The following is a 27399-nucleotide window of genomic DNA, read 5'->3' as shown; positions in this document are numbered from 1 at the left end:
TGAATGCAAGTTCTCTGCGTTAAAAAAAAACGACTGTAAACTCAAATGCCTGTACACGACTGTAAACAAAGATGTGTGCATGGACACATAGGAAAACATTAGGGAGAGTTCAGGGGCTGCTGAAAAAAATGCTGAACAGCTACTAAACCCGAGTCTATCAGCTGCAGTGTACATGCAGATTTGTACTTGCTTCTGGTCTCCAGATATGCTACTGCAGATACTTCCTCCTCTCTGTTTCAGAGAAATACAGAGAGTAGAAGCAGAGACAGCAGTATGTGTTGAGATTAGCTTAGGTGTGAGTTGTCATTAACATTTCTTTTGTTTCAAAGGGTGGGAAAGGTGTCTGGTGGAGGGAGTCATTAAGGCCACCTGGCAGGGGGTCTTCATGAGGAATTTGAGGTGTGAATGGTCATTAACATATATTTTGTTTCCAAGGGAGGGAGAGGTCTGAGGTGTGAATTGGTCATTACAATGTGTGACAAGCTTGGTAGGAACATCCTGTGTTCAGTGTTTTGTCCATTTGAGTACCTTGAAAATGCTTTGCATGCATTTTTTATGAAGAAAAAGGCTCTGGACATCATAAGGAACTGGAAGCGTTAAAAAAAATTTTCAGACGCAAACACTTATAAACACAATTTGTCGCGTTTACAAGCATTTTGCGTTTGAAACGCTGATAAAATCGACTGCTGAATGCAAGTTCTCTGCTTTAAAAAAAAACGACTGCAAACTCAAATGCCTGTACATGACTGTAAACAAAGATGTGTACATGGACACATAGGAAAACATTAGGGAGAGTTCAGGGGCTGCTGAAAAAAACGCTGAACAGCTCCTAAACGTGAGTCTGTCAGCTGCAGTGTACATGCAGATTTGTACTTGCTTCTGGTCTCCAGATATGCTACTGCAGATACTTCCTCAAATAGACTGCTATGTTGGAGTGTCTGCTAGAATCTCAATCCCACTGCTATGAAAAGATAACAAACTGCACTCTGCATCAACTGCCTCCCTGTGGATGAGCGATACACTTTGTAGACTATATTGCCAAATGTATGTGGATACCTAACTACTGCACCTACCTAACTGACCAAGAGTATCTAGACAGCCCTCTAAATCATTGAGTTCAGATGTTTCCACTGAAGGGTCATGGTAATGCTACCCCATGCAAAGACATTTTGGACAACTATGCAATTCCAACCTTGTGGCAACAATTTGGTGAAGGCCCTATTCTGTGCCAGGATGACTGTTCTCCTGCACGGGCCACACACCGAACACTGCGCGCTCGCCTGCACCCGTGACACTTGGGAACACATAGACCCAAAAAAAACCACTACAGCCACCCAATGAGGTAAAAACACAGCCAGGCCAGAACCCCTAAGAGCCTTCCTTCAGCCCCAGTATAAAGCCCCTGGTGAAAAGAGGAGAGGACGGTTAGGACACCAGAACATCTTAAGAGGACCCTGAATTAAAAAACAAAAGCACTCAGCAATCCCACCATAGGACTCTTTCACAGGACAGGGAACCAATCTTCACCCATCACAGCAGGCTCTGTTGCTAAGGACCATTAGGGACATGGTCCCCCGCTGCTGTGGGGTCTACTTCTGTGGACATGTACAGCACCCTGCCGGAAAACACCTTGGTCAATGCTAAAACTGCTCAGGGTTCCATAATGCAGGGTCCAGCGCCAAAAACAATGCATTACAAGTAATCCCCGCCCAATCTTTATCATTTCTCCCCAAGGCCCAGGTACCATCCGTTAAGAGTACTTGCTATAAGAATGGATCCAGTCAACCAGTCCCTTGATTCTTGCTGGAACCATCTTAAGACCACTACAAAAACTCATACAGCAAGCTAAACTTTAGTGACCATCACCTTCAAGACACCGGTGAAAAAACAGAGGAGCTTCCTGTATGGGAATGGTTATGTAGGGAAGGACTTCCTGTTTGATTGGTCTGCTAATGTCCATTCACCTATAGGTGGCACATAACCCAGATGGTCATGATTATAGCCTGCTCTGTGTCCCATGATGTACAATAAAGAAAGCCAGCTCCATAAAGACATGGCTTGATGACCCCAACCCTGCTGAACACCTTTGGGATGGATGAACTGGAATGCCGAATGTGAGCCAGGTCTTCTCATCCAACATTAGTAACTGATCACAAATGCTCTTTTGTTTGAATGAGCCCAAGTCTTCCCAGAGGAGCGAAGGCTGCTATAGTCACAAAGGGGAGAGGAGGACAACTCAATATTAAAAAAAAAGCTAAGCCCAACATTCCTACCCCACAAAATCACAGAACCTCATTCAGAAAGATATACATTAGCTGGTGCCATTTTTGTTGTTTTCGGATGATGACTAAAGCCAGTCCTCAGGAAGGATGTGCTGCAACTGGAAGGATTCCAAAGAAAGGTAACAAAACTGATGGAGGACCTCAATTACTAAGAACTACAAGTACTAAACTTATTCTCCCCAGAGAAGAGACGCTTTAGAGGAGATATAATAGCAATATACAAGGAACTCAATGGTGATTCTAGCATAGGAAAAAACTATTCAGTTTCAGGGAGCTTAAAGCGGAGCTCCACCCAAAAGAGGGTTGTTCCGCTTCAAGGCCTCCTGCTCCGCTCCTGGTAAAGAAATGGTACTTTTGTGGGGGGGTACCTGATTTTGATAGACACCTGTTCCCACTACTGCTCTGATTGCCTAGGCCAGGGGTAGGCAACCTGCTGCTCTCTAGCTGTTGTGGAACTACATTTCCCATGAGGCAATGCAACATTACAAAACTGACAGTTACAGCTGTGACTTGCAGAGGCATGATGGTACTTGTAGTCCTACAACAGCTGAAGAGCCGCAGGTTGCCTACCACTGGCCTAGGCAATCGGAAGCGGAAGTTCTCCCCCCCCCCCCCTCCCTCCCCATAGTCTTCTGGAACAAGTGACAGGTCTCAGAAGACTAAGGGACTATTCACAATGTGCAGCCCATCTCACGCATGCGCAGCGGGCACCCGGCTGTGCAGCCGCAATCTGTCACAGCTGGGTATCCACAGTTAACATGCCGGTGCCAGGGGGGACAGATGACAGGTGATAAAAATGGCTGAGGTAAGCACACCGCTGGATGGTGGGACAGATGAGTGGCTGTTTATTAGTTTTTGTAGCTGCTGACATTTCATTTTTTCACAGAAGATTGGAGCTCTTCTCTTTACGAAGACAAGCAGCTGCTCAATGTAACTGGAGAAGGGGTTTAACTTTAAACTGGGTAGGGGGTTCTTTACTGTCAGAGCGGTAAGGATGTGGAACTCCTTTCTACAAATCGCTGGTGTCAGTGGGAAGTGTCACTAGTTTAAAAAAAAAAGGCTCTTAGATGGGCATCTTAGCGAATGCAATATACAGGGATATGGGAAATGGTATTGATACAAACACACATCCATACCCACACAGGTGGAACTGGATAGACTGGTGTCATTATTGGGCCTTACCAACTATATAAAGCCACTAGTCCTCAAAACGCATCATCAAATCCTGCACATGAGCACTTCAACGCAAGCCAAGACTTACTTTGGATTACAGATTGATATTTACTTTCCTTCCCCATGTGATATTGCTAGTCATGATGGCTTTAAGGAAGGAAGGGGATTATCGGGTTTTACATGAATAAATAAATGCTGATCATTGTATGCACCCCTGCTGGTGTTAAAAGGTTTTTACTCATCTTTCTAACTGATACATTCTAAAGGAGAACTTGTTCTTTAGAACAGCCTTTCTCAACCAGAGTGCCCAGGCACCCTGGGGTGCCTTCAGACTTCTTTAGGGGTGCCTTGGCAAAATGCCAAAAATTTTATACAAGCCAGCAGGTGGATCAATCCTGCCTTATAGTACACAAAGCCACAAGTTTTTACTGTGTACTTTTATGACCTTCCAGCTGCCTGCATCCTAACAACCAATGACATCATCAATTGATAAGGAGGACATGGGGTGCATGCGCATCATCCTTGTTTGCCCCTCCCCCGCCCATCTCTATCACCATTGGAGCCACATTATCAGGGTGAGGGAGAGAAACAGAGCGACACACTGGAATACTAGTCGGCACCAGTGCGCAAAGGTGTATTTGCTTTGGAAGAGAAAAGCACCTCTAACGTTGGGTGTCCTACGTGTGTGGATGTGTGTAGAATACACTTTTTACATTTTATAATGGGGTGCCTTAAGATTGTTCATAATTTTAAAGGGTGCCTTGAGATTATCCATAAATTTAAAGGATGCCTTGACTGAAAAAAGGTTGAGAAACACTGCTTTAGAAAAACAACAGACTTACTGGCCAGATCACCAGATAAAACTAGAAGAAAGACTAAAAAAGAAAAGGAATGCAGCCATCACATTTAAGACTTGGTGAGCTTCTTTTGACTATAATACAAGGTTACTCTATTCCTCGCTCAGGCAGGTTTATTCCTCGTTGTGTAAGCAGTCCCCTGAAGCCTTTTCCCTTCACTGACAGACTGGTTGCAGTCCAATGAACTCATCCTGTACAATGCCAACAGTCCTGCCTTGTCCAGGATGGGGGGAGGGCGCTGAGGGTCTGTCCACCACCTGGGATGTCAGACAGTAGGCTTCCAAGGTAATGAGTAATAAGTACAGTATATCACTTCATTCATCATCCCCGAGGTGAAACAAGCAGATAACCCTTAGGCCCCAAGTACACGGGACACTTCTGAATGATGGAAACTGACTGCTGGAAAACGTAGGTTAAAAAATGCCTGTTTAGCCACGTTTGCATACTGCGTTTATGCGCGTTTGCGTTTAGAAGCGTTTTTTAAAGATAAGCACAAGAGAACCTCCCAAATGCCCAGAATGCACTGAAAAGTGGTAAATTATTAACTATTTCAGACTGTTTCAGAGAAATACAGAGAGTAGAAGCAGAGACAGCAGTATGTGTTGAGATAATTAGGTGTGAGTTGCTCATTAACATTTCTTTTGTTTCCAAGGGTGGGAAAGGTGTCTGGTGGAGGGAGTCATTAAGGTCACCTGGCAGGGGGTCTTCATGAGGAACTTGAGGTGTGAATGGTCATTAACATATCTTTTGTTTCCAAGGGTGGGAGAGGTCTGAGGTGTGAATTGGTCATTAACATATCTTTTGTTTCCAAGGGTGGGAGAGGTCTGAGGTGTGTATTGGTCATTACCATGTGTGACAAGCTTGGTAGGAACATCCTGTGTTCAGTGTTTTGTCCATCTGAGCACCTTGAAAACGCTTTGCATGCATTTTTCATGAAGAAAAAAGGCTCTGGACAGCATTGGGAACTGGAAGAGTTAAAAAAAAATTTCAGACGCAAACGCTCATAAACGAGATTTGTTGCGTTTACAAGCACTGATAAAATCGACTGCTGAACGCAAGTTTTCTGCGTTCAAAAAAACGACTGTAAACTCAAATGCCTGTAAACGAAGATGTGTACATGGACACATAGGAACACATTAGGGAGAGTTCAGGGGCTGCTGAAAAAAAACACTGAACAGTTCCTAACCGTGAGTTTATAAGCTGCAGTGTACATGAACCCTTACAGTGGAGAGGGGGTCCCAATGCAAGGGTAAAGGTTTTTCCATGCCTGGAGTTCAGCTTTTCTATAGAAAAGTCTTTGTACCTTTAACCTCGTTTTCTCCCACTCTCATGCAATTCTTCTTTCTTTAACCACTTCCCGACCGGCCGTTGCATATAAACGGCCAGACGGTGGCAGTGCAGGGTCGGGTGGCCGTTTATAAACGGCCTCCCCGCAACCTGCTTGTGCGCGCTCCCTGGGAGCGCGCAGCACCGCGATCCGGTGCCCGCTGTGTCCTCCGGACACAGTGAATCACCGATCGTCGGACGGGACCTCTGTACGAGGTCCTGGTCATGTGATCACTGATTGGCCATTCAGTGATCACATGCAGAGTAGTAAGCAAGATGTCACTTATGACATCATTGCTTACTACGTGTGAAATCTGTGAATGATCACAGAGGTCACATGGTACAAAGCTATTCACAACAGCCTTGTACCATGTGACAAGCTGTGACCAATCAAAGCTCACTCAGTACTTCTCAATGAGTGCAAGAATGCAGACAGAGAGAAAGAGAAATGGTTGCTTTTACATCCTACATGGGTGTAAAAGCAAACAGTGTAAAAAAAAAAAAAATCTTCATCACCCCCCACAAGTAGTACAGTGTCACCATGGTGACACTGTACTGCTAGGGTGACAGTATGTAAAAAAAAATAAATAAATAAAAAATAATAATAAAAAAATAAAATAAAAATGTAAAAAAAAAAGTTTAAAAATTATAATTTATGGTTATAAACTAATTTGGATTTTTTTTTACTAAAAAGATAACGGAATACATTTTGGCAAAGATTTATGATGAAATATTATTTATTTGCAAAATTTTATAAAAAAAAAAAACACTTTTTTTCAAAATTTTTGGACTTGCATTTACATAGCAAAAATTGCATGACCGCGCAATTGTCATTCAAAGTGTGATAGCGCTGAAAGCTGAAAATTGCCCTGGACAGGAAGGGGGTGAAAGTGTCCGGACTGGAAGTGGTTAAGCTAAGACTGAACACTCTTCCACTGTATTTTCTGTATATGCCATTTATATATTTATAGAAGGTGATCATAACCCACACCTCCTTAATTTCCTTTCCTCCAGGGTGAATACATTCAATTCATCCTCATAGCGGAGGTCCTCGGTGCCCCTGATTAATTTAGTTTCCCTTCTCTGCACCATTTCCTGTTCCAGGACATCCTTTTTATGAAGTGATAATCATTCAAATTATGCTAAAAATTCATGGTCATAAAAAATACATACAGTGTAAGATAAATAAAGAGAAAGTCCTCCTGCGCTTATGGAGATTTTCCGCTCAACAACACAAACTAGACCGGATTGCAGCAGTCTTCTAATTGTGTAAAATTGGCAAAAAAAAAAAATTAAAAAACAAATGAACCGCGCATGGTCATAAAAATGTGCATATTTTAGACATCATAAACCAGTCCCATAAGTAGTGTAAAAGAAGGTCGTGTTTGTGTTCAGCTTGTATTCAATATCCTGATTGGTGCTCCATTCTGCTCAACAAAAGAGCCATAAATACCATTACCAAAATGGCAGATATTGCACTTCCTGAAGACGATCTTTGATCGAAACGAGTCGAGGTTTGATGACGCAACTTCCGACGGCGCCGCATCCTCCCTGTGGAAAGCACGCTGCTCCGAGGAGCGATCAGGTCAGCGGCTTCCATCTTTGAGTTACAACAAGGCTCAGTACACCAGTTGCCAGGCTATAGGCACTTTCCTTGTGAGTTTGTATTCATATAATTACCTCCAATAAAGGTACCAAGCAATTTTACACTACGGGATCCCCTCCTTTTTCTTCATACAGTGAAGGAAATAAGTATTTGATCCCCTGCTGATATTGAATGATTTTGAACAGTTTGGTAGCCCAGTCCAGCCTTGTGTAGGTCTACAATCTTGTCCCTGACATCCTTCGATGTTTTGGAGATGTCCCAGAAGAAATGTAGAGACCTCTCTTATTCCTCACCAGGGCCTTTACAAGGGGTGGGCAGGAGGAGCAGCAGCCCTGGGTGCAGCCATTGGGGAAGTCCAGCCTTGTGTAGGTCTACAATCTTGTCCCTGACATCCTTGGACAGCTCTTTGGTCTTTGCCATGGTGGAGAGTTTGGAATCTGATTGTTTGATTGCTCCTGTGGACAGGTATCTTTTATACAGGTAACAACATGAGATTAGCAGCACTCCCTTTAAGAGACTGCTTCTAATCTCAGCTTGTTACCTGTATGAAAGACACCTGGTAGCCAGAAATCTGCTGAATGATAGGGGATCAAATACTTATTTCCCTCATGAACATGCAGATCAGTCATCATTTGTTAGACGCATTTCTGCTGAATTTGTTGTTGCTATTCTGTCTCTCAGTGTTACAATACACCGAACATTCGATTTGTAGACCGATCATTTCTTTGTGAGGGGCGAACATTCACAATCAGCTGGGGAGCAAATACTTATTTCCTTCACTGTATATGGTGATACATTTCTTTGCTGCCTGCGGAGCTGAGGACACAGCAGGCTTTTTGGAAATTGTTCCTTATATGTCACGGACCGCCCTAAGGATAGATGATCACAAGCTAGGATCCGGGGACCATTGGCTTCCTGGGATTGTCCCACAAAGCATTAATGACCACTCTAGAGATAGATGGTCATGGAATGAGGGTGAGTGTCAGTCCATGTGAGGCACTTTTGTTGAGCACAATGGAGCACCAATCAGGATATTGAATACAAGTTGAGCACAAGAACGAGCACCTTCTTTTACAGTAATTATGGGACTGGTTTATGATATGTTCTAAAATATGCACATGTTTATGACCATGAACGGTTCATCTGTTTTTATAATTTAAACAGTGTAAGATGGTGCCCTTACCAGACCCTCCATGTTAATAATAATTTTTAGTTAAAGTGTTACTAAACCCCGGACCCTGCATTCACTATATCCGGTCCCCCCGGACCCTGCATTCACTATATCCGGTCCCCCCGGACCCTGCATTCACTATATCCGGTCCCCCCGGACCCCGCATTCACTATATCCGGTCCCCCCGGACCTTGCATTCACTATATATCTGGTCTCCCCGGACCCTGCATTCACTATATCCGCTCTCCCCGGACCCTGCATTCACTATATCCGGTCTCCCCGGATCCCGCATTCACTATATCCGGTCTCCCCGGACCTTGCATTCACTATATATCTGGTCTCCCCGGACCCTGCATTCACTATATCTGTTCTCCCCGGACCCTGCATTCACTATATCCGGTCTCCCCGGATCCCGCATTCACTATATCCGGTCTCCCCGGACCCTGCATTCACTATATGCGGTCTTCCCGGACCCTGCATTCACTATATCTGGTCTCCCTGGACCCCGCATTCACTATATCCGGTCTCCCCGGATCCCGCATTCACTATATCCGGTCTCCCCGGGCCCTGCATTCACTATATCTGTTCTCCCCGGACCCTGCATTCACTATATCTGTTCTCCTCGGACCCTGCATTCACTATATCCGGTCTCCTCGGACCCTGAATTCACTAAATCTAGTCTCCCCGGACCCTGCATTCACTAAATCTAGTCCTCCCGGACCCTGATTCACTATATCTGGTCTCCTTGGACCCTGCATTCACTATATCTGGTCTCCCAGGACCCTGCATTCACTATATCTGGTCTCCCAGGACCCTGCATTCACTATATCTGGTCTCCCCGGACCCTGCATTCACTATATCCGGTCTCCCCGGACCCTGCATTCACTATATCCGGTCTCCCCGGACCCTGCATTCACTATATCCGGTCTCCCCGGACCCTGCATTCACTATATCCGGTCTCCCCGGACCCTGCATTCACTATATCCGGTCTGCCCGGACCATGCATTCACTATATCTGGTCTCCCCAGACCCTGCATTCACTATATCTGGTCTCCCCAGACCCCGCATTCACTATATCTGGTCTCCCCGGACCCTGCATTCACTATATCCGCTCTCCCCAGACCCCGCATTCACTATATCTGGTCTCCCCAGACCCCGCATTCACTATATCTGGTATCCCCGGACCCTGCATTCACTATATCCGCTCTCCCCAGACCCTGCATTCACTATATCTGGTCTCCCCGGACCCTGCATTCACTATATCCGGGACCGAGGGACAGGTGAGTGGATTTTTTTTAAAAGTCAGCAGCTACAGTTTTTTTAACTTTTGGAACTCCGCTTTAAAGTGGTTGTAAACCTTTAAGCCCCGTATACACGATGCGAATATCAGACGGATGATCATCAGGTTTTTTTTGCATGCTAGTCTACATATTGAAAATGAAGATGGTACTAAACTTACGAAAATTCTCGTACAACAGAAAAGAATTTCGAAAGCGATGTCATGTATTGTATTTGTATTGTATTTTCAGACGACTACTGTACTGATTAAAAGAAAATCGTATGATATGGTATCGTATGAGAAACATTTTCACGCTTGTCCTTTCGGATATTGTTGCATGAATTGTCACGATCGGCTCTCAAAAGATTATCGGATGATCGGTCCTCATATGAAAATTTTCGTACAATTTTCTTATCGTGTGTCAGGCCTTAACATGTATCCAGCGAAGTGACTGGTCTTAGGTGAAACAAATCCTCCTACATAAGTTGTACCTATCTATCTCCAGTCTTCTCTTCAGTAGTTTAAAGTTTAGAGTTTTTAAAGGTTGTCTGAGCTTTCAGAAATCAGGGGGTGGGAAGCTGAGGTTACACTCTACAGAGCTCAGTAAGGAGAGCTCTGACAGCTGTTTGAAGGGAAGGGATACACCCTCCTTCAAACAGCACACAGAACAGAGCTGAGGCTGTCAATCACAGGCTGTGTGTTGGAGGTCCCTCCCCTGTCACTGTTTTTCTCTTGGTGTCAGGAAAAAGTACACACTATAGAGGGATATGCTTTGTTCACGCATTTCATGTCTAAGGTTTACAACCACTTTTAAACATACATTTATCTGAGGATCTAAAGCCCTGCTCTAACAATGGAACATTAGAAGGAAATACAGTACATACTGAGGTGAGGATTTTATACAGGTCATCGTGTAACACATATCCTTTGTTTCCAGGATCCATTTTTCGGAAGGCTTTCATCAGGTCAGCCTTTGAGGCAGATTTCTCTCTTTTAACGATGGCACAAAAATCATCAAAATTTAATTCTTTGGTCTTTGCAGTCCAGTACTTGCTGAGAGTCCCCTTTGATGGGTTACGTCCGGCCTGTTGGAGAACTGTACAAAGAGCAAGAGAGAGGGGGAAATATTTAGGTGTGCAAGGTGCAGGAAACATGTTGAGTACAACATCACACATCACTTAAAGCTGAACTCTAGGCAGACACAAATTCATTCAGCTCTGTAATCATCAAGGCTCCATGCACACGGGGCGTGTTGAGAACACTGGTAACGTTAGCTGTGTAAAGTCACGTTAAAAACTTGAGTGGCTGCATTTTTTTGCGTTTTTTTTGTACCAAAAAATATAATTTTTTTTGTCAAAAAAAGTCCAAAAACGCTGGTTTGCCACGATTTACTGCGGTTTTTTTGCAGCTAAAAAACTCCTCTAGAAACCCACTAGTTCTGGGGGTTTTTTTTTCAGCCAAAAAACGTTGACTACAGTCTATGTGTGCATGGACACGCAGGATAACATGCTGGGGATGGACACGTAGGATAACATGCCGGGGATGGACACGTAGGATAACATGCCGGGGATGGACACGTAGGATAACATGCCGGGGATGGACACGTAGGATAACATGCCGGGGATGGACACGTAGGATAACATGCCGGGGATGGACACGTAGGATAACATGCCGGGGATGGACACGTAGGATAACATGCCGGGGATGGACGCGTAGGATAACATGCCGGGGATGGACGCGTAGGATAACATGCCGGGGATGGACACCTAGGATAACATGCCGGGGATGGACACCTAGGATAACATGCCGGGGATGGACACCTAGGATAACATGCCGGGGATGGACACCTAGGATAACATGCCGGGGATGGACACGTAGGATAACATGCCGGGGATGGACACGTAGGATAACATGCCGGGGATGGACACGTAGGATAACATGCCGGGGATGGACACGTAGGATAACATGCCGGGGATGGACACGTAGGATAACATGCCGGGGATGGACGCGTAGGATAACATGCCGGGGATGGACACGTAGGATAACATGCCGGGGATGGACACCTAGGATAACATGCCGGGGATGGACACCTAGGATAACATGCCGGGGATGGACACCTAGGATAACATGCTGGAGATGGACACACAGGATAACATGCTGGGGATGGACACATAGGATAACATGCCGGGGATGGACACACAGGATAACATGCCGGGGATGGACACATAGGATAACATGCCAGGGATGGACACATAGGATAACATGCCGGGGATGGACACACATAGGATAACATGCCGGGGATGGCCACATAGGATAACATGCCGGGGATGGCCACATAGGATAACATGCCGGGGATGGACACATAGGATAACATGCTGGAGATGGACACACAGGATAACATGCTGGGGATGGACACATAGGATAACATGCCGGGGATGGACACGTAGGACAACATGCTGGAGATGGACACACAGGATAACATGCTGGGGATGGACACGTAGGATAACATGCTGGGGATGGACACGTAGGATAACATGCCGGGGATGGACACGTAGGATAACATGCCGGGGATGGACACATGGGATAACATGCCGGGGATGGACACATGGGATAACATGCCGGGGATGGACACATAGGATAACATGCCGGGGATGGACACACATAGGATAACATGCCGGGGATGGACACACAGGATAACACGCCGGGGATAAACACACAGGATAACATGCCGGGGATGGACACATAGGATAACATGCCAGGGATGGACACACAGGATAACATGCTGGGGATGGACACACAGGATAACATGCCGGGGATGGACACATAGGATAACATGCCGGGGATGGACACACAGGATAACATGCTGGGGATGGACACACAGGATAACATGCCGGGGATGGACACATAGGATAACATGCCGGGGATGGACACATAGGATAACATGCCGGGGATGGACACACAGGATAACATGCCGGGGATGGACACACAGGATAACATGCCAGGGATGGACACATAGGATAACATGCCGGGGAATTTACTGGCTGTAGAAAAAAACGTCAAAAGCCAAAAACAGCCGCTGTAAAAATGTCCCGTGGGCATGAGGACTTAATGTATTGTTTTTTAAATGCTAGTGTTAAGTACCTGAATGTGACCTGGTATCAGCCCCATGCAGTCCCTGTATAGCAGGACTGGGGAGTGCAGGAAAAAGCAGCACAAGGAAGTAATCAGTGCAGGTGCTGACAAAAAGCATGCTGATAGTAGGAGAAAGCAGGATGACAGAGAGATTGGCTCATCAATGTGCTGCTTTCACTGTCTAGTCACAGGCTGGGGAAGGGGGGGGGGGGCTAGGATTACCTGGGATCAGAGGAACTGAGTTTGCTTAGCCCAAATGAATTATACAAAGTCATATTACATCCAGAACTCTACTTTGAAGGCATTATAAACCTTCCTACCTGCACCAGTTTTTTTCACCTACATAAGATGTGCGTTGATCATGTAGTCTTGTGGTCTGGATGCAGCATGGTGTGGAGGGCAGTGAGCACACAGAGTGTGGGGTGGGAGCTCCAGCTGGTTGACAGCCTCAGCTCTGTTCTTGTGGGCTGTGTGAAGGGGGGTGTCTCTTCCCACCAATCAGCTCTCAGAGCTCTGCAGTGTGCAATTTCAGCTCTCTGCTCCGTTTTCTGATGGTTCAGACAAGCTTTATAAATTCTGCACTTTGAATGGATGTAAAGAATAGAAGGATTTGTTTCATCTCTGTGTATCACCTGATGCCAGTCACTTCACTGGGCATATGGAAGAGTTTACAACCACTTTAATATGAAGTAGAGGGAGTGTTTCACATAGTACCGTGGCCCTTGCCAAGTTCCTCAAAGAGGTAGGTGGGCCAACAATACAAATGTGGTTTAGGCAGTGAATGTGAAAAGTAAAAAAGCTGTAGCTGTCTCCCAGTGAACAGTGAAGGAGTTAGAGGGTTGTTAGGCAGCTCAGTCACCGTCTTCCAAAATCTAAAGGTCAGAAACTTGGCTTGAGCCTAAGCAATGCCTGAAAACTTTATTTGTAAAGCTTGGCATAAAATCTGGACGCCCCGTTATGGGTGTCATAAAACCTACTAGTTTAACACAGGGTGAGGCCAATGAATGGGTGCTTCTGTATTAGCTCATGGAGCCTCCACTAATGGCAAAAGGAAGTAGTCCTTCTGTTCCAGAGAAACCCTGAGCTTCTTGGCTTTATGTCTGTACCGGTCAAGGGTTCTGGCCATGTGAACACTGATGTAATTCAGAGCAGGATTCAGAAACCCCATTCCTTGTCTAAGTTTAGATGGCAGCAAGATCTCCCTGGCTATCCTCACAGGCTTTCCCTGCCAGGGGAACTTGATAAAGTCTGAAGGAATGGAACAGAAAAAATGTTAGGGAATCCTAAATCCTAAATTTCATTTTGAGCACACTACAACTCCCAAAAGGGAGATGGCCAAGCGAGTCAAGGATCGTCTACATTCATCTTTAAATTTATAGCGGTGTAGTGCCATTTTATCTTCAAAAGTACGAGTGGAGGCTTCATACAGATCTCGGAGTTGAGATCGGGCTAATGCCACTTCCGTGAGGGCTTCCAATGTTGGAGATTTTTTGTGTGACGTCTCCATAAATCAGAGAGTTTCTGCACTGCGGTTGTGATAGAGGAAGAGTGTTCTCTCTTCGAACGGGAGCCCAGTTGCATGACAGTTCAGCGCAAAACATATTTTAAAGTCTCCCACTAAAAGGGGAGAGAGGTAGTGTGATCCAGCATAAAGTTAAAGATGGTCTCGGAAATGAGAGCCACACAATCTTCATTCGCCAAAGCAAGTCATTTAATCGCCAGGTCCACTCTTTCACCGGGGTAGACAGTGGTGACACAGTTAGGAAGATTGGAGAGTGGTCAAACCACACCCTGTTATCTATGTTGCATTCTGGTGACCAATCCAGACAGCTGTGATCCACTAAGAAATAGTCAATACTATAGGTGGACCAGTGAGAGATAGGTGTAGTTTTGAGTTTTAGGATGCAAGACCCTCCACACGTCGACCAAACCGATGTCGTAGAATGCTCGTTTTACAGCCAGCAGTCTAGAAAAGGAGGTAGACGATCTCGACATGGAGGAGTCTAGGTGTGGGTCTAGAGTGAGATTGAAATCCCCTCCCAAAAGAAGTTTCCCTTCCGTGAATCCAGATAGTGCCTTCAGAAACTGAGCATAGTTGGAACTTGATCAACAATAGGGAGATAAAAATTGGCAATCGTGTATTTAGTACCCCACGGAAAAAAATTTACAAAAAGATATCTCCCCTGTGGGTCAGATAGTTGATCAAAGAGCTAGATGGGGAGCATTTGGTGGATTGCAACTGAGACACCCTTGGCCTTTTGGCCAGGGTGAGTACTGTGGAACCATCTATTGAAGTACCTGCTGGAGCAGGAAGGGGTGGATCTGGTCCAGAAATGTGTCTACTGTAAGGGAAGCACGTGGACCTGTTGTTTATGCATTTGTATAATATAACCTATCCTTCCAGCCCCAAGTCCAATCTTTAACAAGCTCGTGCAGACTCCACCTCCGCAACATCGCCAAAATCCGCACGTTCCTAACCCCAGAAACCACTAAACAGCTCATCCACTCCCTCATCATATCACGACTCGATTACTGCAACTCCCTCCTCACTGGCCTGCCTCGCCGCTGGTTATCCCCGCTTCAGTCCATCCTGAATACGGCTGCCAGACTCATTCACCTTTCCAACCGCTCCGTTTCCGCCACCCCCCTCTGCCAATCCCTCCACTTCCGATTGCGCAACGGATCAAATTCAAAATCCTAACACTGACGTACAAAGCTGTCCACCATACTGCCCCGAATTACATCACTGACCTAATATCCAAGTACCGCCCAACACGCACACTCCGCTCCTCACAAGACCTCCTTCTCTCTAGTTCCCTGGTCTCCTCCTCCCATGCCCGCCTCCAGGACTTCTCCAGGGCGTCACCCATCCTCTGGAACTCCCTGCCCCAACCCATCAGATTATCACCTACTCTCCTCTCCTTTAGGCGCACCCTGAAAACCCATCTCTTCAGGGAAGCCTACCCCACCCCCTGCTAACTTGCGGACCTCCTCCACTCTTCCTACCACTCCATCCCTCACAGCTATCTCCTCCTGTGCCACCATCCCCTCCCTCCTAGATTGTAAGCTCCAAGGAGCAGGGCCCTCGATCCCCTCATGTTTTGCATTGTATTGGTATTGTTCTGTCCCCCTTTGTAATGTACAGCGCTGAGCGAACTATTGGCGCTTTATAAATACTGTATAATAATAATAATATGACCCTGCTTAGAGACAATGTTAAGGCCATTGACATTGTAGGAGCAAAATTTTAACTTCGGCTGGGAAACCAGAGTGTGTCCCATGGCTGAGTGAGAGGAAAAACTGCTAAAAAAAGGGGGGAAAGATGAAATAAGGGGAGAAAAGAGCAGAGGAAATAAAAGGAAGAGAAGAGGGGAGAAGCAAAAAGGGGGAAAGGGGGAGCAAAGGAGGAAGACGAGGAGAAGCATAAAGGGGGAAAGGGGGGAAAACAAACTACAAAAGAAGAGAGAGATGTGGGTGAAAACAGAGGAAAAGAGCTAGAGAGAAATGGACACTTGTCGGAGATGTCACAAGTTATCTAAAGCACCTGCAATACAGGACGTGGTGTGAAATATCACAAAGTAGGCACAACTGCGCCTATCCTATGGAGGAGGAGAGATCAAGTCTGGACGGTCTGAGATGTGTTCCCAACGCCACGATGAGCATAAATATCATAAATTGTATGATACCCGTAGTAAGTTACATTGTCATAGAATGAGGATAGAGAACACATGTACGGCACTAGGCATTACACCACAGAAGAGCAAAATATGAGCAAACATAATTAGAACAGTACAGAGAAACATAACAAGATGACCAAGGAGCCCTGCAAGGGAAAACGCACTGCAAAATAAACAAAACGCAAACTGCCTTGGTGTGAACCAGGCCTGAAATGCATTGAAAATGCAGCAAAATCGCATCAAAAACGTAAATGTGCTGCATTCTTGATGCTTTTTTTGTCATATGACCTATAAAAAACTGCACCCTAACTGTGGTAAAATCGCTGGTAAAAATCTTACCTTTTTTGGCGGCCATTATCAGCATCTTTTTTCCTGGCAAAATGCCAATATCACTATTTTCGGTTTATACAATTCGCCCGCCGACATATCAGTGCATCCTTAGTATAGTACAACTATCAGTCCCTCATTCTCATGCCACGGTGCTAGGTGTAATCCTGGACTCTGACCTGTCCTTTCAACTCCAAATCCAATCACTGTTCAAATCGTGTAAACTTCACCTCCGTACCATAATCTTAAAGGTAGCTCATACATTAGTCGTTTATTTTGTTCAACCAGCGGGTTGACTGAAAAAAACTGACCTTATTCCCCTATCCATACATTCGATGTGGAAGGGGGAATCCTCCTACTGAGCTATTCTATTCTGACAGCAGGGAGACTTTCCCACCGTCAGAATACACTGATCAGCACTGCAGATCATTCGATGGACTTTTGTAAAACCAGTGTCCATACATGACTCAAAAGTCCCTGCAGAACCAGCCCCATTTCAATCCATGTATGGTTGGCTTAAAATACGCCCCTTTTAAACCAGTGATACCAAGCGACTCATTCACTCCCTTGTTGTCTCTCACCTTGACTATTACAACTCCCTTCTCATAGGCCTACCTCTACACAGACTATCCCCCATCAGTGCTACTGCCAGACTCATCCATCTTACCAACAGCTCAATGTCCGCCACCCCTCTCTGCCAATCCCTGCACTAGCTTCCAATTCACAAACAAATACAATTCAAAATACTAACAGCAGCGTACAAAGCCATCCACAACTCTACCCCAAGCTGCATCACCAATCTTTTCTCAATGTAGCACCCAAACTGTCCTCTCCGCTCCTCTCAAGACCTCCAGCTCCCTTCTCTCCATCCTCCCATGTTTGCCTCCAGGGCATCTTCAGAGTCTCTCTCATCCTCTAGAACAGTGGTTCTCAACCTTCCTAATGCCGTGACCCTTTAATACAGTTCCTCATGTTGTGGTGACCCCCAACCATAAAATTATTTATCCAGTAATTATAATTCATGAAGTGTCGTTTTACCTCCAATACTGCTGCTTTCAACACAGTAGCTGCTTTTAACAGAGTAGCTGCTTTCAACACAGTAGCTGCTTTCTACACAGTAGCTGCTCTTTACACATCGGAAATATGTGTTTTCTGATGGTCTTAGGGGACCCCTGTGAAAGGGTCGTTCGACCCCCAAAGGGGTCGCGACCCACAGGTTGAGAACCACTGCTCTAGAACTTTCTACCTCGATGTGTCTGGCTATCTCTGACTCTGGCCACCTTTAGGCAATCCCTAAAAACGTATCTGTTCAGGAAAGCCTATCCCACCTCCAGTTAACAAATGAACTTTTAATCCTTCCATCACGTAATCCCTCACAATCATTACCTTTTGTACCTATTATATTGTAAGCTCCTAAGAGCAAGGCCCTCCTAACCCTCTTGTATTGTAACTGTACTGTTTCCCTTTACATTGTAAAGCGCTGTGTAAACTGTTGGTGCTATAAAAGTCCTGTTTATTAATAATGAAACTGGATACAGATCCATAAGTGCAGAGCTCAAATAACAAAGTAGGTAGGGAGGGAAGCAGAAGGACTGGTAATGTAAAAGAGAAGGTCACCCGCATTAACCATGACCTTAAACTGGTGAATGCCGTGGTGGAGGTACAAGGAAGGGCTGCTCCCTTTCCCTGTCAATATTTGTGCTCACCCTAGAACCTTTTTTATGACAAATCTAGTGTGAGAACAAGTATTGATGGGGAAAGGGGACAACCCTGACATTTTTGAACTGTGAAGGGTCAGAAGAAGGATCCATTAATCCTGATTGAAGCTAGCCCGGTACATTTTTATTACCATGCAGTTATGTATGGTATGTATATACACTCACCAGCCACTTTATTTGGTACACCTGTTAAATTGCTTGGTAACACAAATTGCTAATTAGCCAATCACATGGCAGAAACTCATTGAATTTAGGCATCTAGACGTGGTGAAGACGACTTGCTGAACCTGAGCATCAGAATGGAGAAGAAAGAGGATTTAAGTGACTTTGGTTGTTGGTGCCAGAAGGGCTGGTTTGAATATTTAAAAAACTGCTCATCTATTGGGATTTTCATGTACAACCATCTCTAGGGTTTACGGAGAATGGTCTGGAAAAAAAGAAAATATCCAGTGAGTGGCAGTTGTGTGGACAAGGACAAAGTCAGAGGAGAATGGGTTCATGATCATAGAAAGGCAACAGTAACTCATGTCAATATGGACAAGGGGTTTCCAACACCTTGTTGAATCAATGCCATGAAGAATTAAGGCAGTTCTGAAGGCAAAGGGGGTCCAACCTAGTGCTAGCAAGGTATACTGTGAGTGTATAGTAACCTCCCTGGCGGTATTCCCGAGTGTAGCTCGGGGTTAACTTTCAGTACAAGAAGCGGTAACCCCGAGCTACACTCGGGATTACCATGCAGCGCTTCTCCAGTGATCCATGTCTCACTTACCTTGTCCTGCGCTCCCACGATGTCCCCCCTGCAGCGTCCCTGGAAATCTCCTCCGGCCGATGCCGGCATCCGTCTTCTGGGTTCCGTTCCCTGCGACGTCGGGACGTACGGGGGATGAAACGGCGGGAAATTCAAAAATGTCAAAAAGTGACATTCACTAAATACACTAAAATCACATAGTATAACATTCCTGTATCAAACCATTTCACATACATTTTGTCCCGAGTGCTTTGTCCGGCGCCCTGCCTGCATTTTTACTGTTCTTTCTGCCTGGAAACTGAGAAACGTCCATGGCGTCCAAAAAGCGTCCCTTTAGGTCAAAAGCGGTTTTAGACCGGCTAGAGAACAGCGATAGTAAATCAGAACCACTTGCAGAATTGAGTGATGATTCGTGGGGAAAATTCATCATCAGACACTGAAAATGATTTTGCGACTTTCCTCAGTGATGAGCGAACTTGGTGCTCTATTTCAAATTTCAGTATTTTTGGTTTGATTACATTATTGAATTACATTTATTATTATATTATTTTTTATGATTATTTATTATATTATAATTTATGATTTTGTGTTTCAAATTTTATCATCCCGGGATGTTTACTAGACTCTTGTTCAGACAGATTTCAGTGAGTTATTCCTAAGAATTACAGGCCTACAAAAAAAAATGACATATTTCCATGCAAAAAAATTTACCGCTTTGAGCACAGAAATACTGACATAATCATACAGATAGGGAGGTTAAAAAAAGATTTTTTGTTTTATTAAGCCAGAGGTGGAGTTCTCAGCTCCATTTCACACATTAAGAAGCATACAAATCTCTATCCTACATTCATACATACACATACTAGAGCCAATTTAGACAGGAGCCAATGAACCTACCAGCATGTCTTTGGAGTGTGCCAGGAAACCAGAGTACCCGAAAGAAACCCAAAAGCACATATGGAGAACATGCACATTCCATGCAGATAGTGTCCTAATGATCCTAGACAGAAGTGCTAACCACTAAGATACTGTGCTGCTCATAGCCTGTTGATAAAAACTTTTTTTTACAGACCTTAATAGCTCAAGCTAAAATTTACATATATGAATGAGTCAGTAATTTGTTCCTAACTCTACTTGCGAACTTCATTTTAATCAGCAGGGGATCTGTCCGCCGATCCCCTGCTGATCAGAGCAGAGTGGGCGGATGATAGGTTCATGTCCGCTCAGTTTATGCAGAGCGGACATATACTCCTGGCCGTTCTATGGGCGGCTGGGATTATACAGACTCTGCTGTTCCTTTACACCCAATTGCTACCAATCTGCATAGACAGGGGGGATGGATGCCCTTACATTTTTTTTAGGTAGGCAGGTGTAAAATGGACACAAATCTGTTAACACCCACCGGTCCATAGGGGTGAATAGACCATCTGATTAGGTCCACCTGAAAAACAGGTAGACCTGATTGGACCCTTCATGTGAAAGGGGCCTTAACCTCCCTGGAGGTATTCCCGAGTGTAGCTTGGGGTAAAGTTTCAGCACCACAAGCGGTAACCCCGAGCTACACTCGGAAATACTCTGCAGCGTTGCTCTGGGATCCCTTCTGTACTTACCTTGTCCTGCGCTCCCATGATGTCCCCCCTGCAGTGTCCCCAGCAATCTCCTCCGGCCGATGCCGGCATCTGTCTTCTGGGTTCCGTTTCCTGCGAGCGTCGGGACGTACGGGGGACGGAACTGGTGGAAAATTTTAAAATTTTAAAAGTGACATTCACTAAATACACTAAAATCACATAGTATAACATTCCTGTATCAAACCATTTCACATACATTTTGTCCCGAGTGCTTTGTCCGGCGCCCTGCCTGCATTTTTACTGTTCTTTCTGCCTGGAAACTGAGAAACGTCCATGGCGTCCAAAAAGCGTCCCTTTAGGTCAAAAGTGGTTTTAGACCGACTAGAGAACAGCGATAGTAAATCAGAACCACTTGCAGAATTGAGTGATAATGATTCGTGGGGGAAATTCCTCATCACTGAAAACGATTCTGCGACTTTGCTCAGTGATGTGCGAACTTGGCGCTATATTTCACATTTCAGTGTTTTTGGTTTGATTATATTATTGAATTAAATTTATTATTATTATATTATGATTTTTTATGATTATTTATTAAATTATAATTTATGATTTCGTGTTTCAAATTTTAACATACCCGGGATGTTTACTAGACTCTTGTTCGGACAGATTTCAGTGAGTTATTCCTAAAAATTACAGGCCTACAATAAAAAAACGACATATCTCCATGAAAAAAATGTACCGCTTTGAGCACAGAAATATGGACATAATCAGACCGCTAGGGAGGTTAAATTATAATTTATGATTTCGTGTTTCAAATGTTATCATACACACAATGTTTACTAGACTCTTGTTTGGATAGATTTCAGTGAGTTATTCCTAAAAATTACAGGCCTACAATAAAAAATCTCCATGAAAAAAATGTACCGCTTTGAGCACAGAAATATGGACATAATCAGACCGCTAGGGAGGTTAATCAACAGCTCAAGCTGAAGCTTCATTCAGACAAACCACACTATGCAGTTACAGCAAGCATTTCAGTATAGGAGAGGAAACCTTACAACTGTGAAAGACCACAGAGAAAGATGGCGGTCAGATTTAATAGTTAGGTTCTCCTAGTTCCACCTTTTTACAAAACTACATCTCCCAGCATGTCCTCCTTGTCACAACAGCCTTTTTTTTTTTTTTTAAATCAGCGTGCTGAATTGTATTTAGTAATGTGACCCTCATCCTGTAACGGTATACTATGTCAATTATATACTGGCGATGTTATTATCATTCCTTCATTTTGTCTCATGAGAACTGGGCCTGGATCGTCTGTCCTCCTAACCACCATGACCCAGGATCCAGAGATACATTTCCCTGCAGATGATCAAGATTTAATCATCATTTAACCATGGGAAATATTTGGTATTCTAACGGCCTGTTCTAGGCGACCTTGACATCGGGCGCTTTGCAGAATAATAATTGGTCAATTGCTTAAGTGGTTCATGGAGAGAGATGAAAGACATAACAAGCCGAAAGGAGATAACATTTGTTCTCGCCGCTACTATTTTTGAAGCGGGATTATGAGGAACCTGCCATTAGCTGCTAGGGGGAAAGTGAAGAAAAAAAAAATCTTCTGCCATAATGTTGAAAGCCTTCATTAGGCTAAGCACATCTGCTGAATGTGACCGCCTGTTAAACTAGCCATGGCGTAATTAGGATATCACGACTGAAAAAATCCAACATGTCATCAGGATTTATCTCCCCGTCAACACGGCAGAACGGGGCGGTTTAACTCTCGCGGTGCTGGCTGCCTCCAGTATACCGCATTACAAGCTATAAGGGGGTGCATTGTCCCTGACTAGGATCTTTTATAATCGCCGATCCCGCTACAGACCAGATCCAGCAATAAACAAAACCAATCAGTGTGATATTGGTTCTGCAGGTTCTTTCTGCACTGCGCCTTTTAGGGCTCGGCCTTTTGGCTAAGTCCAGGGCAATTTTTATGCTACGGGCCTCAGGGCCTAACTAGTGCACAATTGCACGGCCACTTTTCTTTATTTTTACTTATTTATTTAATTTCTTTTTCTCCCACGTTTGTATCACTTTCACTTATGCAGGCCATAGGCCGATTTTCGCACCGTTAGTGGGTTAATTGGTCGGCCGTTTTTCGGGGTTTTGGTACATTTTTTTTATCGGTAAAGTTGGACAAACTGATGGGCAAATCGGCCGATTGTTTTACCGATAAAAAATATGCGCATGAGCCGTGACCTGCAAGAAGAAGAAAAAGAAGAAGAAGGAAAAGAAGAAGAAGGAAAAAAAAAAGAAGAAAAAGAGGAATTCCAGTCCGCTATTATATTTGACATGAAAAAGTCTTGCGGATGCAACAATGTATCTATTTGTATCTGAATAAAACCATCTGTATCTGAAATGGATACAAATGGATACATTGTTGCAACCGCAAAACTTTTTTATGTCAAATATAATAGTGGAGCTCTCTGCAAGGGACAGAAGTCATTAAATGCCGGCCGTAGACAGGACGAAAATCAGCCGATTTTTTTTTACCGATGGAGGTAACGTCGGCCTATTGAATGACCTATTTTTCGTTTTATTTTTTTTTAAACAGCCAGTTTTTGACCCGTCTATGGTCTGCATAATGTGTGTGTTTTTTTTCTCACAGATGGTAGGGTGTGGGTCCTGCCCTGAAGTCTAGGGGGAGGATGTGTGACCTTTTGGTTCCTTCTTCCCCTGTTCTTGGGGGGGGGGGGTCTCTCTTCGGGAATGCCCCAACCTACTACTTGGTGGCTGGCTTCGGCTAGCCATAAGGAAAGAGGTCTGCCAGGCCTTTTGGCTAGGCAGACCATGTGGAAACCTCAGTCCCTGCAAGGAGCCTCGCGTCCCGGGGGATCAGGGTAGAGGTCCTAGCCTTCGGGGGGTGGACAAAGCACACCCTTAAGTGCACTTTTTTGTGTTGGCGTTTTGCACTTGCACATTTTTTGTTCACTTACGGGTTTTTCGTTTTTTCGCACTTCCACGGACAATAAAAAAGAACAAAAAAAACTGGTTCTACTGGGGAAGAATCTGAAAAGCCCAATGGGTAGATCCAATAGGTAGATCAAAACCCAATCACCTATATCTTGTATAAGATTTAACATGTTAACCCCTTCCAGTCCAGCCCTAGCATCCCTTTAACTGGGCTATTACTCCCAGGGGGCGGGAAGTTCTGCATAATGATGTGACACATGGCCGGTAACGAGTCCCACTGCCTCCCAATCATTACTATAGACCGGGAGCTGGTCTCTGACAGCTCGGTCATCGTGCTGAGAGCGCACAGTGAGGACATATGTACAGCGTATGGGCAACAAAGCACACCCTCTTTGACTATGTAGATATGGGTTATGTGGGCAGAAACAGGTTATAGTCCTCTCAAAAGTAATCTTCCATATTTTTAGGCCTCATACATGCTGGATGCTTTGATTATCTCTCCTAGATGCCTTTCCTCCTAGCAGCGGTGTTTTGTCAGGAACACCACTTGAGGTGTGTGTTCAACTACAAACAAAAGAATGCAATGTTTAGGAGTCACGCAGAACCCCTGTAGTGCAGGGACTATCTCATTGACACACAGAGGCGGCTCGAGAACGAGCATGTACAAGTGCCCCCAGAGCAAGCAGCTTGCTGTGGGGGCCCTCAGAAGGGGGGAGGGGCCTAGAGCACCAGCGAGGGGCCTGAGAAGATGAGGATTGGGGCTGCTCTGTGCAAAACCATTCCACAGTACAAGTAATTATGACGTTTGTTGGTAAAAAAAACCCGAACCTTTACAATCACTTTAAAGTAATTTCAAAAGTGATTTTCTATATTTTTAAGCCTCATGCACAGTAGACGCATCTCTCCTAGACACATTTCCCACTGTGCACACAACATTTTAGCAAGCTGTCATTTAGTTATCAAACATAAAATCGTGCAGCGCTAAGGTGAACATATATATGATGTCCAAAGGGACAATAAAATACCAATAGAAGTGACTAATATTAAACCAATGATTAGAAATAACTCAATGAATTTAAAAGTTCCAATATGGTGACTTTAGTGCATCTTGGTCCAGCAAGTAGTGCTATAGTGGTGTAAGAAATGCGCACTCACCGGATGCGCATAGTAATAGCACTTTAATATAATTAATCCAGATGTCATCTATTGGAACCTGGTGCTGAAAGATCTTCCCTCTATGGGATGGGTCATCAGGTAATGTGCCAAACACTATGGATCCTTGTTCCTTCCCGGGGTAGTATCAACAAGTATCCGTGAGGAATATCAGCCTGTCCAAGGATGGCGGGTCTATGGATTTAAAGTGCTCCTCCAAGGGGTGGAAACAGGGACACTCCCATAGTGTAGTAGGTAAATATAGAAACTTTATTGTTGAGGCGTGATGTGGCTCCTCCTGACGCGTATCGTGTCAAAACACGTCCTCAGAGGGGGGGTCGCCAGTCTAAGGACGTGTTTTGACATGATACGCGTCAGGAGGAGCCACATCACGCCGTGACGTCACGCCGCCGGAGCAACGTGGAGCTCTGGCGGCCATCTTTAAATACCTGACGGTTAGTCATACTGCTGTCTGGATTATACCCACTATTTTATTCTTACTGTTTTGATGCATCAACAATAAAGTTTCTGTAACCAAAAAAGAAAAAATATAAAAGTGAGCGCTCTAAACAGCAGCCAATGCACCCAAGGTAATCACAGCAAAACCTTCAAAATACACAAAAATATAAGAAGTGTGGCGCTATGAATATATGTCCCAGATAATCTAAAACACAATATGATATTTAAGCAGAGATAAAAAACAATGCATCAGATAAATGATAATGTCCAAGCAAATAAACGCAGGATCTTGCATAGAAGTTTAGAAAAACCAGGATCCAACGGTAAAATTGCGCACTCACCGGACGCGCTATAAAAAAGCGCATATGTAGTATGACCCCTGGAAATCCCTCATCAAGCGGGGACGATAGATATCCAGTTTCGTGCTCCAGCACATCCCATCCCATGCTGGAGCACGAAAGGCCTTAGGAGGAGCCAGCAGAGCGTGACATTTTAGCCGCCTGGAGCCACGAGCAGGCCCAGCGGCCATCTTACTTTTGGGAAATCCTATTACTCATCTTGACCACCGGAGGGAGTTCCTCACTTATCATTCACCCAGTCTAAAGGGGATTTTTGGATCTGGAAGCAGTCCATTACACCAAGATCATCTGTTCCTGGATGGATATCTATCGTCCCCGCTTGATGAGGGATTTCCAGGGGTCATACTACATATGCGCTTTTTTATAGTGCGTCCGGTGAGTGCGCAATTTTGCCGTTGGATCCTGGTTTTTCTAAACTTCTGTGCAAGATCCTGCGTTTATTTGCTTGGACATTATCATTTATCTGATGCATTGTTTTTTATCTCTGCTTAAATATCATATTGTGTTTTAGATTATCTGGGACATATATTCATTAGCGCCGCACTTCTTATATTTTTGAATAAAGTTTCTGTATTTACCTACTACACTATGGGAGTGTCCCTGTTTCCACCCCTTGGGGGAGCACTTTAAATCCATAGACCCGCCATCCTTGGACAGGCTGATTTTCATCACGGATACTTGTTGATACTATCCCAGGAAGGAACAAGGATCCATAGTGTTTGGCACATTACCTGATGACCCATCCCATAGAGGGAAGATCTTTCAGCACCAGGTTCCAATAGATGACATCTGGAATAATTATATTAAAGCGCTATTACTATGCGCATCCGGTGAGTGCGCATTTCTTACACCACTATAGCACTACTTGCTGCACCAAGATGCACTAAAGTCACCATATTGGAACTTTCAAATTCATTGAGTTATTTCTAATCATTGGTTTAATATTAGTCACTTCTATTGGTATTTTATTGTCCCTTTGGACATCATATATATGTTCACCTTAGCGCTGCACGATTTTATGTTTGATACTTTAATTTATTAGGCTATTGGTTACCCATTGTGTGCATAGCTGCTTTTATTTATTTTTCTCCTAGGCGCTCACTTCTCTCTCTACATGTCATTTAGTTATAGTCTATATCTCTATACCTACTTTAACCTGCATTCTCTTATACATTGCAGCCAGATACAAGTAAGCTCCCATGCAGGGGCGTATCTACCGTGAGGCAAACAAGGCATTTGCCTTGGGAGGCACTTTACAGGGGGGGCAGCACTGACTCCAGGCACAAGGGACACACGTGGGTGTGAGCGCCAGGGCCACCATCAGAGGGGGCAGCCGACACACAAGTAGGGGGACCAGCTGCAGAGGAAGGTTGAGTAGTGGTAGATTCCCGGTGTGCGCAGGAAGCAGAGGCCGGGGCCCGCTGTCAAGCAGGCTTTGCAGGGTTGGTGAGATCAGGGGGTGCCAGCGGAGGGCCTGTGGATTAGGAAGAAGAAGAGAATGAGGTAGTGTGGAGGAGCCCCCCAGCGCTTTCTATTGCAGTTGCCAGGGAGATGGAATACAGGCTCAGCTACTGCTCCTGGCACCAGATCATGATATC

General features: G+C 44.7%; 1 protein-coding gene across 4 annotated transcripts in view; it reads right to left on the bottom strand.

Annotated features, from left to right (window-relative positions):
- EFCAB7 (EF-hand calcium binding domain 7) overlaps positions 1-27399 on the bottom strand; it is a 125375-nt gene that overhangs the window by 63202 nt on the left and 34774 nt on the right. For 3 of the 4 annotated variants that reach the window (XM_089653383.1, XM_089653382.1, XM_089653385.1), the window contains one exon: positions 10579-10790. In XM_089653383.1, coding sequence (XP_089509509.1) covers positions 10579-10790 — 212 coding nt within the window. Of the gene's footprint in view, positions 1-10578; positions 10791-18713; positions 18976-27399 lie in introns of all 4 variants that reach the window. The other variant, XM_089653384.1, reaches the window with a different exon arrangement.

The sequence above is a fragment of the Staurois parvus genome, unplaced genomic scaffold (genome assembly GCF_062004578.1).
Source record: "Staurois parvus isolate SC_StPar_1 unplaced genomic scaffold, SC_StPar_1.0 ptg000709l, whole genome shotgun sequence".
Taxonomy (NCBI): Eukaryota; Metazoa; Chordata; class Amphibia; order Anura; family Ranidae; genus Staurois; species Staurois parvus.
Note: the sequence above shows the minus strand (reverse complement) of the source record. Positions and strands in the feature narration are given on the sequence as shown.